At 36.9% G+C, this 16,641-nt stretch overlaps 1 protein-coding gene across 1 annotated transcript in view; it reads right to left on the minus strand.

Annotated features, from left to right (window-relative positions):
• TMTC2 (transmembrane O-mannosyltransferase targeting cadherins 2) overlaps positions 1–16,641 on the minus strand; it is a 514,074-nt gene that overhangs the window by 196,356 nt on the left and 301,077 nt on the right. Inside the window, exon 5 of the mRNA XM_004390257.2 lies at positions 405–490. Within this exon, the coding sequence (XP_004390314.1) occupies positions 405–490 (86 nt within the window). The remainder of the gene's footprint in view (positions 1–404; positions 491–16,641) is intronic.

Genomic DNA, 16,641 nt, shown 5'->3' on the forward strand with positions numbered 1-16,641 from the left:
GTTCTGTTTCTATAGATTATTTTTGCTTTTAAAAGAAAATCAAGAATAAATATTTGTAGACTAAATATTTATGGGATCAACAATGTAGTGGGAACTGCAGGTATCACCAAAAAAATATATATAAAAAATAATTTCTGTACTTAAGGAGCTCAAAAGTATTTTGAGCTTAAAATGCAGCTAAATAAAAATAGCTTCTATCTTAAAATTTTTTTAAATGAGAAATAGACATCAAAATATGATAAAATTGAGAGATGTAACTGTTAGAGGCTCATAACTTAAGCAGAAACTATTAAGAAACAGGACAAACCAACATGTTTTTTCTCTGTAGGGCTGGAACTAATAGATCATTTTCACAGATAAAGAAGGATGGGAAGACATTTTAAAAGAACTCGAATATTACTTACAAGCCAGTGTCGGCCTGCTCCCAATCGCCAATTTATAATAATGTAGTGCTTCTGCAAACCTGCTGTTCTCCTGTAGAAGCAACCCTCTGCATAAGGAAAACAGAAATTTGGAGACAGGACTGTATTACTATACGTAAAACCACTGATTTTTATTTTATATTCCAAAAATAAAAATGGTTAACAGGGCAATAAAAATGTTGACCTGGTACTATAAAAACAATTCTAAATAGAAGGAAATGATTCCTCAGGAGAGAAAACACTGGATAGGTACCAGTTGCATTTATATGGCATTAGAAAGTATTAAGAAGCATTTTCAAAAAGACTTTTACCACCACTGAACTTTCCCCTTTCCAGCCATCTTTTCTCTCCCTCTAGAATTACAAACCACCTGGATTTCTGCATGGAGCATGCACATTTTCTCATCACTTCAGAAAAGCAACTTTTCTCAGGCAGTGATATATATGGAAATGTGAGAAGCCTCTCTAGCCATGCTGCCTGGTAAATTTTTGTCCATGACTGCCAGAAAGGGTAAAGGTAGTCTGGGTCATTAGGAAAAAGTATCACAAGTTAATCAACACCATAAAGCAAGCAAAAAAAGAAAAGAACTGAAGGTTGTTCACATTAATATTTCCTTATTATTTGGATTTGGTCAAATAAACTTGGATTTCAGAACCCTGGGCAAATTTCAGTTCACTATTCTGAGACACACCTTTCTTTACAGACCCTAAAATTCCATGGGCTTCCCTAGGAGGCTCCTTAGGCAGCAACTATAAGTAACTCAGCTTTTGCTGGTCCCTGCCCTCAGGACCTAAATAAGAATCAATTATAACCATGTCTATGAAAATAAGTTGTCAAGGAACTGGACTAAGTTCAAAAAGCAATCACAGAGAGCTTTTTGGCTGATCCCTATTCTCTTGTAATCAGCAAGTATCTTACAGACATTTCAGCACATCTATTGGCCTCAGCACTGCTGCTATTCAACTCAGATTGCAAATTCAACTTGCCAGCTGCTGAGGCTTTTCAAAAGCTGGTATAAGGGATGTTAAAGAGAAGAGAAGGCTACCAAAAAAAAGTTATCATTTTGTTGAGAATTTTAAAATATTCTACTTATTGTGTAATGGCTATCATTGAGAAAATATACTAAGTAAATCATTTTGAAACTTAGAGTATGCTCACTGGAGTCATCAGCATGTATTAACAACCTCATTATTTCTAGTATTTGTTGAAAAGTCATTTATATAGAGGAAAAAATTCCAAGTCACATTAAGATTATTTTCATATACACATGAATGTATATTTCTATAAAACAGTTTGAGCACTAATTAATTTGGTCATGAAATTGATATACTGTGCTGTTAAGGGCAATTTTCAGTTGCTGGGCACAAGGAAGAACAAAGATTCCTGAAGTATTCATGTGTTTGTGAAAATGGTCATTTATCTTAAAAAGTGAGTAAAGCTGATATAGAGAAAATACATTCACATGCATTTCCAAAAATTTCCAATTTATAATAATGTAGTGCTTCTGCAAACCTACTGTGCTCCTGTAGAGGGAACCTTTTAAAATAATTTTACCAACATATGTTCTCCAGTTAACCAAGCTCATACACATTATCTCATTCCTGAAACTTATCTACAACCTTAATTGTCTTTATCATTTTCCTTTCAGATTGAGATAAAGAAGTGTCTCTCTTTAATACAAAGCTAATGACACCAGAAAAGAAATACCCTCCAGGTATTTAATCCTATTCTTTCTATCTTTCTTAGAAAATAAAAATTTACAATGACGTCCTCTTTGTCCAAAATCTTCAGTTTCTTTCCTCATTACAGGTTCCTTTCCCTTATACTATAAAAAAGTTCATGTGCCTTCTAGCATATAGGGAAGAACCACCACAGCCTTTATTCATCTCTGCATCTGCCTCTAACCACTGCCTTCAAAGTTAGATTTTCTTTGAGAATAGTGTATTATGCCTATGTCCAATGACTCAAATTCCATTTACACTAAATCCAGATTGGGCTCTGTTCCCAGAATCCCTCTGAAATGTCATGGTCAAATTTCTACTATCATAACCTAAAAATAGCACTTACGAGAACCACCCCGACCCCAACTATAGCATTTGAGACTATTGAATTTACCTTCCTCCCTGTAACCGTATTTCCTGGGCTCTGGGACACACGCCAGTGTCTTCTAGCTCTCTTCTATATACCTAGGTTCATACTACTCAAAAGGAAGCAGAAAGTGCCTCTTCAATTCTATATTCCTTTAAGAGGTTGGTGTTTTACAGGATTATTATGCCTTTGTTTCTTCTCTCTAAAAATATTATCTCTGGGTGACTTCATGCATACGGGTGGTTCATCTATATGCCAGATGCTCTCAATTCCGAAGGAGGGATCTCTCTCCTGACCTACAGTTCTCTTTTCAACAGCTATTGAGACACATCAATGTAGGTGCTCACTGGAATTTCAAAATCAATGTGTCTAAAATTGAAAAAAAAAAATTATCTCCCACTCAAAAATAAATCAATAAAGAGATAGATAAATGAAATAAATAAAAGAAGAAGAAAATCTCAGTAATAAGCACTATCATTTACTCCAGTTGTTAAAATGGGAAAGCTGGTTATCAGACTTAATTCTTCACTCTAACATCACAATTCCATGTTTTGTAATGTCTCCAAAGCCCACTGAATCTTATTTTCTAAGACTCTGCTCTGCCCCTCAAGGTTCATCTTTATGGCTCTGTCAGAGCCCTTTTAATCTTTTCTGTACCTGAATAAGTATAATATCCCACTAATTAGTCTCCATATAATTACACTTCTAAAGGCCAAATATGCTATTAGGCTAGATGGAATGAACATGAGGGCGTGAGCACATATCTCTGACAGTGTGCCTACAGCCCCAAAACCCTGAAAACTGAAGTTCTTAGCCTCATGGGATCTCCAACATTGATGTATTATATTCCTGTCATTTTCTAATTCATAAAATATACAAAGGGGAAAATAATAAATACCATGATAACCACACCTAGACAATACTGTGCAGCCTGTCTTATTCTCTGGAAAAATCTAGTGGGGAATTAATCACACAAAACTCATGCAGCAGGCAAGTCTCTGATTTTATACAATGTGGCTCTTTGATCAGAATATTTCATCCGCTGCAATATCTGAATAAATCTAGCAATGGAGTAAGTCCAAGTTAGATGGCTATTGTGACTGATTTCTCCTGGGCTGCAGATTTAACTGAGCACCAACTATGCCCTAGCATGGATGCTATGAAGGTAAACAAGACAGAGATGCACTCACCCATGGATATACGATCTACTGGGGGAGAAAAGAAAACAAAATGGAAAATTACTATGCTAGAGAATAGAGAAAGAATCAGGCCTCAGCCTAAGAATGGACAAGGGAAGGCTCACAGAGGAAGTGACACTGGCAGAGGCTTGAAAGTACACAGCATTTAGCTGACAGGATAAAGTATTACATAAGCCGCATCCATATTACACAGGAGGAAAGAGAATTTCAGAGAAGTTAACCATCTCTGGGTTTTAAGGTTAATAAGAGACAAAGCTAGGATTTGAACACCCTTTCTCTGATACTAATCCCATGCTTTTTTCAGAAGAGATCAAAGAATTCAGTCCTACAGTCATGGGTACTAGATATATACCTTGTTTTACTCTAAATTTCTGTGGATTTTATATGGTCCATTAACTTGCGTCAAAGTACTCAAAAAGAATCAGCTGCCATTTTGGCAGTGCATGATGAATTTCAGTCAATTCTACCTCTGTTACAACCAGACTTCTGTTACTGCTGTTTTCTACATTTACAGTACCCATTGTTTATTTTTTGAAGATACACTAAAGGGAGAGAAACAGAAACCCTTCATGACACAATAGTGGGAAAAATAACAACAACAGCTTATTCACACTTACAATGTGTCAAGCACTTTACATATATTAACTCATTTAACACTCAACAAAAATCCTGAGAGGTAGGTTACTATTAACAGCCAAGGTGAGGAATCTCAGACAAGGAAAAGTTAAACAACATTCAAAAGGTCACATATGCCTCAATTCAAACCCAGTAGTCTGGTTATAAAGCAAGATTTGTATTTTAAATGATCATTCATACCACACAATTTACCGTGACTGCTTGAAATTGATCACATAATTTGTTTACATGCTGATCATGTCAACAAAAATCCCTTGGTGTCGCAGCGGTGATGAATGTCAGGGCGGCGGAGACAGTAATCAAACACAACTCTTACAGAGAAGTGGGGCCAGGAGGGTCACTCTGAGGAGTCGACCCTGGCTTCAGTCCCAGGAGTTTATTTATAGTCAATAAAGCAAGCAGTGAAGCAAATAACAGAACAATGGGCTTTGAGTGCTGGCAAGGGAGAAGGAATCCAGGTAAACAAGCCAATCAGTAAAGGGACAATAGGTTAGGGAAAACTAGTTGTGACAAGTCTCAACATGTTGGGGACAAGTTTCAACATGTTGGGGACAAGTCTCAACATGCTGTGCAGCATAGAGGCCTGTGCGGGCTGCAGTTGTCAATAGTGCAGCCATGTTTAAATGGCATATATCCCCACATCTTGGTTCATCTGTACATTGAAAACAAGAATACATTTTAATATACTATCAAGTCAAAATCTAATCTGAAATCATGCTATCCATATTATGTGACTCTCTGCCTTACAATTAAGCAAATTGGCCCATGCTATAAATTAGTGTAGCTATAAAACAAGGGGATTCAGCATGGTTTAAAATCAGGAAAGGTGTGCATCAGGGTTATATCCTTTCACCATACTTATTCAATCTGTATGCTGAGCAAATAATCAGAGAAGCTGGACTATGTGAAGAAGAACAGGGCATCAGGATCGGAGGAAGATATGCAGATGACACAAACTTGCCTGCTAAAAAGTGATGAGGACTTGAAGCACTTACTGATGAAGATCAAAGACTGCAGCCTTCAGTATGGATTACACCTCAACATAAAGAAAACAAAAATCCTCACAACTGGAACAATAAGCAACATTATGATAAATGGAGCAAAGATAGAAGTTGTCAAAGATTTCATTTTACTTGGACCTGCAATCAGCACCCATGGAAGCAGTAGTCAAGAAATGAAACAACAGAGGCAGACCCAAGATGGCAGAGAAGTCAGATGCTTCCTGTGGTCCCTCTTACAAGAAATACCTGAAAAAAACAAGTGAATTGATTATATATGACAACCTAGCAGACCTGAACATCAAAGTCAAAGTTGAGGAATTGGACTGAGAGGCAAGGGGAGGGGGAGACAGTTCAGAAGCAGCGAGGAGCTGTCAGAACTGACCTGGCTGGCACTGGCACCCTTGCAGGTTGGATAGGCTACTGCACGAGGGGTGAGGCAAGCAATGGCGCTTGGGATGCTTTTTCCACACCAGGAGAGACTGCGCAGCAGAGAGTCTGCTCAAGCTTCCAGAACCAGCGAGAAATGGCGCTCAATCAGAGAAAGATAAGTATGAGCGTCTAACCTACTGAGCAGATCAAAAAAAAAAAAACCCTTTGGGAAGTACCTTTCTCCCATTTACCAGCACCCTCACCGCTCTGCTCTGGGTTCCAGTCCAGCTCCAGCGACTGCAGAGCCCCCTGGGCCAGAAGTAGGACGTACTGCACGCCCTGAGCCATTCTCCTGGCTTTGCAGAGGGAACAATTTAACAAACGGGAAAAAATAATTTGCCAGCTCCAGTAAGCCAGGAACTCAGGGCAGGCACAGGCCCTTTGCCAAGGCACAGGTATAAGGGATCCACAGACTTTGAATGCCTATCACCCCTGCATAGACCTGTGTGGGCCCATTTCAATATCTTAGGCCCTCATTAGCACAGTACAACAGGGTATATACCTGAAGTCTATTTTCATCTGTATCAGAAATAAGCAGGAGTGGAAGATTCATAACATTTAAGAACACCATGCCCATTAAGCAGGGTCTTCACCTACTCACATCAGGGGCCTGAAGACTGGAGGCTCCACTCACTCCACCAAGCCACCCGCAACAGGAGTCCAAGAATAAGTGGTGACTCCTAGTCCTTACACCCAACAGCACTGGGTCCCCATAGTCCAGCTGCACAAAGCACCTACCTATGCGCTCTAAAGAAAAGGAACACCCCTTCCATCTAGACACTAAGGCAACAGTCGGCCATGTGCGTTGATCAGCACATGACTCCCTACTACAGCCAGATACCTGTGCCTACTCCAGCCACGCTTGCCCATCCAGGACTGTAGGTGAGAGCCTGCACCACATACTAAATGACTGATGACCTGGACACCTGTGTAGAATCCACACAAGAAAAGTAAAGGGACTTCTGGGTTGACATACCTAGAAAGAGCTCTAGCCACCTGGAGACAGGATGTAAGAGCTTCAAAGACGCCAATAATCAAACTAGTTCACATGACCAGCCTATTTAGGCATATCAAAATAAAACAAAACAAGAAGCTAGGATGCAGCAAGCAAACATAAAATGAAAAAATATGATAACTTACTGATGGATTGGAGACAATCGTCAATATCAAATCACATAAAGAGGCAGACCATGATGGCTTCAGCAAGCCACCCAAACAAAGAATCAAGAAACCTGCCAGAGGAAGAGAAATTCTTAGAATTACCGGAGGTAGAATTTAAAAGATTAATATACAGAACTTTTCAAGATACCAGGAAGAAGATCAAGCAAAATGCAGAACAAGCCAAGGAACATACAGACAATGCAATACAAGAAATTAAGAAGGTTATAAAAGAGCGTAATGACAAATTTAACAGGCTGCAAGAATCCACAGAGATACAGCAAACAGAAATCCAAAAGATTAACAAAAAAACTTCAGAATTAGACAACTCAATAGAAAGTCACAGGAACAGAAATGAGGCAATGGAAGTCGGAATTAGTGAGATAGAAGATAAAGCACTTGAAACCAACTGATTTGAGGAAAAATCAGGTAAAAGAATTTTAAAAAATTAAGAAACCCTAAGAATTATATGAGACTATAAAGAGGAATAACCTAAGAGTGATTGGAGTACCAGAAAACGGGCATATAACAGAACATACAGAGAAAATTGTTGAGGATTTGTTGGCAGAAAACTTCCCTGATATCATGAAAGATGAGAAGATAGCTATCCAAGAAACTCATGAATTCCCACACAACGTAGATGTCAAAAGAAAGTCACCGAGACATATTATAATCAAACTTGACAAAACCGAAGACAGAGAATTTTAAGAGCAGCTAGGGATAAATGAAAAGTCATCTACACAGGAAATTCAGTAAGACTAAGCTTGGACTACTCAGCAGAAACCATGCAGGCAAGGAGGCAATGGGATGACATAAACAGAGCCTTGAAGGAAAAAAATTACCAGCCAAGAATTATCTAGTCAGTAAAACTGTCTCCAAATACGATGGTGAAATTAGTGCATTTCCAGATGAACAGAAGTTTAGGGAATTTGTAAAAACCAAACCAAAATTACAAGAAATACTAAAGGGAGTCTTCCGGTTAGAAAATCAATAACATCAGATAAAAAACCAAGAAAGGAACACAGGACAGAACAACCAGATATCAACCCAGATAGGGAAGTCACAAATAAATCAAAGCTAAAACACTGAAAATAGAGAAATGGAAACATAAATATGTAAAAGATGACAAAATTAAAACAAAAAAGAGGGACTAAATAACATAGCCTTAGATCTTTCCTGTGGAGAGGAAGTCAAGGTGATATAAAGAAATAAAAGATTGATTCAAACTTAGAAAAACAGGGATAAATATTAGAGTCACCACAAAGGAAACTAACAATCCTACACATCAAAATAAAATACAAGAAAAACATAAAGACTCAGCAAACACAAAATCAACAATGAAAAAGATGAAAAGAAAATACATAAAGAAAAACGACTCAGCACAGAAAATTAAGTGAAACAAAGAAACTGTCAACAATGTAAAAAAAAAAACAACTTCAAAATGACAGCACTAAACTCATACTTATCAATAATTATGCTAAATGTAAATGGACTAAATGCACCAATAAAGAGACAGAGAGTGGCAGAATGAATTAAAAAAAACACGATCTGTCTATATGCCACCTACAAGAGACATACCTTAGACTTAAAGATACAAACAAACTAAAACTCAAAGGATGGAAAAAAATACACCAAGCAAAGGACAATAAAAAAAGAGCAGGAGTGGCAATATTAATCTCTGACAAAACAGACTTTACAGCAAAATTCACCAGAAAGCATAAGGAAGGACACTATACAATGATTAAAGGGTCAATACACCACGAGGACATAACAATAATAAATATTTACGCACCCAATGACGGGCTCCAAAATACATAAAACAAACTCTAACAGCATTGAAAAGAGAGATACACAGCTCCAAAATAATAGTAGGAGACTTCAACACACCACTTTCAGTGAAGGACAGAACATCCAGAAAGAAGCTCAATGAAGACCTGGAAGAACTAAATGCAACAATCAAACAACTTAATCTCACAGACATATACAGAACACTCCATTCAACAGCAGCCATGTATACTTTCTTTTCCAATGCACATAGAACATTCTTCAGAATAGACCACATATTAGGCCACAAAGCAAGACTTAAAAGAATTCAAAACATCAGAATATTACAAAGCATCTTTTCTGACCATAAAGCCATAAAAGTAGAAATCAATAACTTAAAAATCAAGGGAAAAAAATCAAATACATGAAAACTGAACAATATCTTGCTCAAAAACTACTGGGTTATAGAAGAAATTAAGGATGGAATAAAGAAATTCACAGAGTCCAATGAGAATGAAAACATATCCTACCAGAACGTTTGGGAAACAGCAAAAGCAGTGCTTTCAGTTCAATTTATAGCAATAAATACACACATCAAAAAGAAGAAAGAGCTGAAATCAAAACATTAACCTTAAAACTGGAACAAGTAGAAAGACAGCAGGAAAAGAAGACCTCAGGCACCAGAAGAAAGGAAATAATAAGAATTAGAACAGAATTAAATGAAAGAGAAAATAGAAAACCAATGGAAAGAGTTAATAACACCAAAAGCTAGTTCTTTGAAAAGACCAACAAAATCGATAAACCATTGGCTAAAGTGACAAACAAAAAATAGAAAAGGAAGCAAATAACCTGAATAAGAAATGAAATGGGCAATATCACAAAAGATCCAATTGAAATTAAAATAATCATAATAGAATACTATGAAAAATTGTGCTCCAATAAATTTGAAAACCTAGAGGAAATGGACAAATTTCTAGACACTCACTACCTACACAAATTAACACAAAAAGAGGTAGAACAACTAAATAAACCTAAAAAAAAAGAAGAGATTGAAAAGATAATTAAAAAACTCCCAACAACAATGAAAAAGCCCTGACCTTGATAGCTTCACTGGAAAAATCTACCAAACTTTCAGAGAACAGTTAACATCACTACTACTAAAGGAATTTTAGAGCATAGAAAAAGATGGAATACTCCCAAAATCATTCTATGAAGCCAGCATAACCCTGATACCAAAACCAGGTAAAGACACCACAAAAAAAGAAAATTACAAACCAGTATCCTTCATAAACATAGATGTAAAAATCCTCAACAAAATTCTAGCCAATAGAATTCAACAACATATCAAAAAAAAATTCACCATGATCAAGTGGAATTCATACCAGTTATGCAAGGATGGTTCAACATTAGAAATGCAATCAATGTAATCAATCACATAAATAAAACAAAGGACTAGAACCACATGATCTTATCAATTCACTCAGAAAAGACATTTGACAAAGTCCAATACCACTGATGATAAAAACTCTCAGCAAAATAGTAATAGAAGAGAAATTCCTCAACAAAGTAAGGGGCATTTATATAAAGCCAACAGCCAACATCATCGTAAATGGGAAGAGTCTGAAAACATTCCCCTTGAGAATGGGAGCCAGATAAGAACGCCCTTTATCACCACTCTTATTCAACATTGTGCTGGAAGTCCTAGCCAGGGCAATTAGGCTAGAAAAAGAAGTAAAGGGCATTAAAATTAGTAAGGAAGAAGTAGAAGTATCACATTTTGCAGACGTTATGATCTTATACACAGAAAACCCGAAAGAATCCACAAGAAAACTACTGGAACTAAGAGAAGATTTCAGCAAAGTATCAGAATACAGGAAAAACATACAAAAATCAGATTCTTCTACACCAACAAAGAGAACTCTGAAGAGGAAATCACCAACTCAATACCATTTACAATATCCTCCAAGAAGATAAAATACTTAGGAATAAATCTAACCAGACACATAAAAGACCTATTATACAAAGAAAACCACAAGACACTACTGCAAGAAACCAAAAGAGACCTACATAAGTGGAAAAACATACCTTCCTCATGGATAGGAAGACTCAACATTGTGAAAACGTCTGTTCTACCCAAAGAGATCCACAGATACAATACAATCCAGATCCAAATTCTAACGTCATTTTTTAATGAGATGGAGAAACAAATCACCAACTTCATCAGTCGCACCCTACTGGATTTTAGAACCTATTATACCACCACAGTAGTCAAAACAGCCTAGTACTTGTACAACAACTGATACATAGACTAATGGAACAGAATTGAGAATCCAGATGTAAATTCATCCACCTATGAGCAGCTGATATTTAATAAAGGCCCAAAGTCTGTTAAATGGGGAAAACACAGTCTCTTTAACAAATTGCGCTGGCATAACTGGATATCCATCTGCAAAAAACTGAAACAAGACCCATACCTCACACTATGTACAAAAACTAACTTAAAATTGATCAAAGACCTATATATAAAATCTAAAATGATAAAGATCATGGAAGAAAAAATAGGGACAATGCTAGGAGCCCTAATACATGGCATAAACAGAATACAAAATGTAACTAACAACACACAAACACCAGAAGAGAAACTAGATAACTGGGAGCTCCTAAAAATCGAACACTTAGGCTAATCAAAAGACTTCACCAAAAGAGTAAAAAGACAACCTACAGACTGGGAAAAAATTTTTGGCTATGACAAATCCGATCAGGGTCTAATCTCTAGAATCTACAAGAAACTACAAAACTTCAACCAAAAGAAGACAAATAACTCAATTTAAACATGGGCAAAAGATATGAATAGGCACTTCACCAAAGAAGACATTCAAGTGGCTAACAAATACATGAGGAAATGCTCAAGATCATTTGCCATTAGAGAAATGCAAATCAGAACTCCACTGAAATACCATCTCACTCCAACCAGGCTAGCATTAATCCAAAAAACACAAAATAATAAATGCTGGAGAGGTTGTGGAGAGACTGGAACACTTATACACTGCTGGTGGGAATGTAAAATGGTACAACCACTTTGGAAATCAATTTGGCACTTCCTTAAAAAGCTAGAAATAGAAGTACCATACGATCCAGCAATGCCATTCCTTGGAATAATCCTAGAGAAATAACAGCCATCACACGAATAGATATATGCACACCCATGTTTACTGCAGCACTGTTCACAATAACAAAAAGATGGAAACAACCTAGGTGCCCATCAATGGACAAATGGATAAACAAATTAGGGTATATTCACACAATGGAATACTACTCAATGATAATGAACAACAATGAATCTGAGAAACATCTCATAACATGGATGAATCTGGAAGGCATTATGCTGAGTAAAATTAGTTAGTCGCAAAAGGACAAATATTGTATGAGACCACTATTATAAGAACTCAAGAAAAGGTTTAAACACAGAAGAAAACGTTCTTTGATGGCTACGAGGGAGGGGAGGGAGGGAAAGGGGTATTCAGTAACTAGATAGTAGACAAGAATTAGGTGAAGGAAAGGACAACACACAATACAGAGGAAGTCAGCACCACTGGACTAAACCAAATGCTAAGAAGTTTCCTGAACACAACCAAACATTTTGAGGGACAGTGTAGCAGGGATGGGGTCTGGGGACCATGGTTTCAGGGGACATCTAGGTCAAATGGCATAACAAAGTTTATTAAGATAATGTTCTGCGTCCCACTTTGGTGAGGGGCATCTAGGGTCTTAAAAGCTAGCGAGCAGCCATCTAAGATGCATCGATTGGTCCCAACCCACCTGGAGCAAAAGGAGACACAAAGACACAAGGGAAGTACTAGCCCAAGAGACAAAAGGGGCCACATAAACCAGAGACTGCATCAGCCTGAGACCAGAAGAACTAGATGGTGCCCAGCTACCACCAATGACCACCCCAATAGGGAGTACAACAGAGAGCCCTGACGGAGCAGGAGAAAAGTAGGGTGTAGAACTCAAATTCTAGTAAAAATACCAGACTTAATGGTCTAACTGAGACTGGAGGAACCTCAGAGGACACGGCCCCCACACTCTTTGTTACCCCAGAACTAAAACCATCCCGAAGCCAACTCTTCAAACGAATAAACTGAAATATAAGACCTGAAATGATACTGATGAAGAGTGTGCTTCTTAGTTCAAGTAGATACACAAGGCTAAATGAGCAGGTTGAATGGACACGGGAAATCCGAGGTGGAAAGGACGAGTGTGCTGTTACACTACAGGGATAACAACTAGGGTCAGATAACAATACGTGTATAAATTTTTGTATGAGAAACTAACTTGAGATGTAAACTTTCATCTAAAGTACAATAAAAAAAATTTAAAACAAAAGAGTCATACGATGCATTGCATTGGGCAAATCTGCTGCAAAAGACCTGTTCAAACTGTTAAAATGTAAAGATGTCACTTTAAGGACCAAGTTGTGCCAGACCCAAGCCATGGTGTCTTCAATTGCCTTATATGCATGCGAAAGCTGGACAATGAATAAAGAAGACTGAAGAAGAATTGATGTCTTTGAATTATGGTATTGGTGAAGAATATTGAATATAACATGGACTGCCATAAAAATGAACAGGTCTGTCTTGGAAGAAGTACATCCAGAATGCTCCTTAGAACCAAGGATGGGAAGACTTCATCTCACATACTTTGGACTAGTTATCAGTCCCTGAAGAAGGACATCAAACGCTTGGTAAAGTAGAGGGTCAGTGAAAAAGAGGAAGAGCCTCAACGAGATGGATTGACATAGTGGCTGCAATAATGGGTTCAAGCATAACAACGATTGTAAGGATGTTGCAGGACAGGGCAGTGTTTCATTCTGTTGTACATAGTGTCACTATGAGTGAGAACTGACGCAAAAGCCCATAACAACAACAAATATATTAGTGTGAATTTAAAGTGTCTTATTTAAGGAGCAATATGGAAAAAAATGTTACTGGTTACTTTTATAGGTCTGTGTATGTGGCTATATTATAGTAATGTGTTTTTTTAATATAAAAAAATTTTACTTCTCAAATGTCTCCTCCAATAATTTATCTTTCAGATCAATAGTTACTGAAATTAAGCAGCCAGTGAAGAAGAAAATAAATTGAGGAGAGAGAAATATTTGTTTTAGTCAAAGGAAGAAAATACATCTGGATATATACACTACTATTTATTACAACACCGCTTTACTTCAATTAAAATAACAAAATGTTATCTCTTAAATCTTGTCAGCTTTATTCCGATTGGGATTATATATTCTAGGAATTACCATTCACTCTCTACAGTTTCTTTTTCCTATGAGAGTTTTGCTCATATTTACTCCAGTCTCCCCAGACATCCTTGTCAGACACCAAATTTCTTTTTATCAGGATGATCTGGACGCTTGATTAAGGAAAACAGGTCAAACCCGTGACCATAGTGGATTGGATAGAGTTAAGCAAACATTAAATATAAATAAGCATACAAATCCCTAAACACTGTCAGACAGAAGGAGGATATTTATTTATTAGCATAGTGGTTCACAACCAGGGTGATTTTGACCACCAAGAGATATGTGGCATTATTTGGAGACATTTATGGTTGTCACAACTGGCGGAATGCTACTGGCTTCTAGTCGGCAGCCAGGGGTGCTAGAAATACCTTATAAGGCACAGGACAAGCCCCACAGCAAAGTATTAACTGGCCCAAAACATCAACAGTGCCGAGATTGAGAAACTACGATTAGCATTTCAAATTTACAAACTGTGACACATTCTTCCAGAAAATAAGGGTCCTCAAGTCCCTGCCAATCATACACATGAATTATACAGAGAACATAGAATATAAAAAAGCAAACTACTAGGATTGATTTCTCAATAAAAATATAACCTATTATCACTTCTACCATTTTCGAAAGTAGGCAAAAGAAAAACAAATTTTCTAAAAATCAAAAATAAAGGTGCCCTTTCCCACCTCTGCCAATGCATTTGAACTATCAGCATCTATTTGTAAAAAGAATCCCCTCTAGATAAAAATGTTAAAACATCCAAATCTTCAAGAAAAGAAACCTTTTGCCTAATGTTCTAACAAAGGTCTTTAACAATGGATGAAATGTGAGATATTACAAAGTTGATATTAATAAAGTACGTTAGTAGATGAAAAAGTATACTTGTCAAGGATATGCACTGCAGTAACTACGTGCCAAACAGTGGATAAACCTGGGTGCTGTTTACAAAGATCCAATGCAACTTCAAAACGAGGAAAATACTAAAGGATAGTATGTTTCTCTCTCTCTCTTTTTTTAAATTTATTTCATTAGGGAAGAATCTGTGGCACCCCAATGTATTAAACACTGAGAATAAGACTAGCAAACAAGGAATAAATATTTCTTGAGTGAACTGTCTCATGGTGAATACAGACAAGCAATCACAATACAGTATAAAAAGTGTCAAGATAAACATAAGGTCAGGTGATGTTCCTACAGAAGAGAACTAAGGGACTAAGAATGGAAGGAACTGTTTTCCAGAAAGATTGAGCCATGTATTCCAGAACTCAGAGTGACAAAGGATAGCATTTTTAACCTACCCATAGTAACAGTACAGGCTACATGGAAATTAAATGAAATAATCTTAATTAAATAAAAATTAGAAGAAAGCATTTGGGAAACTAAAAAGCTAAGACAACTGAAAATTAAGTTGTATTGTTGAGACTATTTCAGCAATACATATTTTGGCTATTCCCTAAACAACCAGAATAAGTCAGATAATGTAATATTTACAGGCAATGGTTCACAAAATAATTTATAATCTCTAATGCCCAATTACAAAGAAAAATAACATATGTTCATCCTAAATTGAGAGATTTTTCTTAATCTTATGCCGTTTGATTATTCTTTAACACACACAGCTACTTTGAAACTAAGATATATTTCTTCAGAGACAAAATATAGTAAATTTTAGATGTTCAATTTTCTCCCAAGGTATTTATACATTTGAAATTTCCCAGATGAATTTAAATTGGTGTTGGTTAGAAGTCTTATTTGAACTTTGTGTTAATCCAAATTTCCTAATCAGATTTGCTAATTTAGCTAATGACTATGATAATAAGACTTCTTATAATTTTACTGTGACATGGCATTACAGGTGCATTTCCTCTTTTTTGTTTGTTTTCAAGATTATGCTTAGTTTTAGGCTGTGTTTGTAACAGGACACTTGGAAAAGTAAAACTTTGGTCTCTACTGTCAAAGAAGTGATAATTATTAGCATGGCATGCTATCATGGATTGAGTTGTGTCCCCCCAAAATATCATCAGCTTGGCTGGGTCATGATTCCCAGTGGTGTATGATTGTGTAATCTGATGTGATTTCCTTATGTGTTGTAAACGTTTTCACTATGATGAGATGATATGTGATCTCCTTGTGTGTTGTAAATTCTATCACTGTGATGAGGTTACACTGATGAGGTTGACAAGATTAGATAGTGTCTTAATGCAATCTCTTTTGAGATATAAAAGAAAGAAGCAAGCAGAGACACATGGGAATCTTATACCACCAAGAAAGCAGTGGCGGGAGCAGAGCACGTCTTTTGGACCTGAGGTTCCTGCGCTGAGTTGCTCCCAGACCAAAGGAAGACCGATGGATCACAAGGACCTTCCTCCAGAGCTGACAGAGAGAGAAAGCCTTCTCCTGGAGCTGATGCCCTGATTTTGAACTTGTAGCCTACTGGACTGTGAAAGAATAAATTTCTTCTTGTTAAAAGCCACCCACTCCTGGTATTTCTGTTGGAGCAGCACCAGATGACTGAGACACACGCTCAAAAAACTCAAATGCCCTCAAATTTTGTTTGATAAAATAGATATTAGGCCAAAATCCCCAAGTGGTCCCACCAGCAATAAATGAAATCAAACAGAAAGTTGTTTCTGAATACAGAT

The sequence above is a fragment of the Trichechus manatus genome, unplaced genomic scaffold (assembly GCF_000243295.1).
Source record: "Trichechus manatus latirostris isolate Lorelei unplaced genomic scaffold, TriManLat1.0 scaffold00293, whole genome shotgun sequence".
NCBI classification, from domain to species: Eukaryota; Metazoa; Chordata; class Mammalia; order Sirenia; family Trichechidae; genus Trichechus; species Trichechus manatus.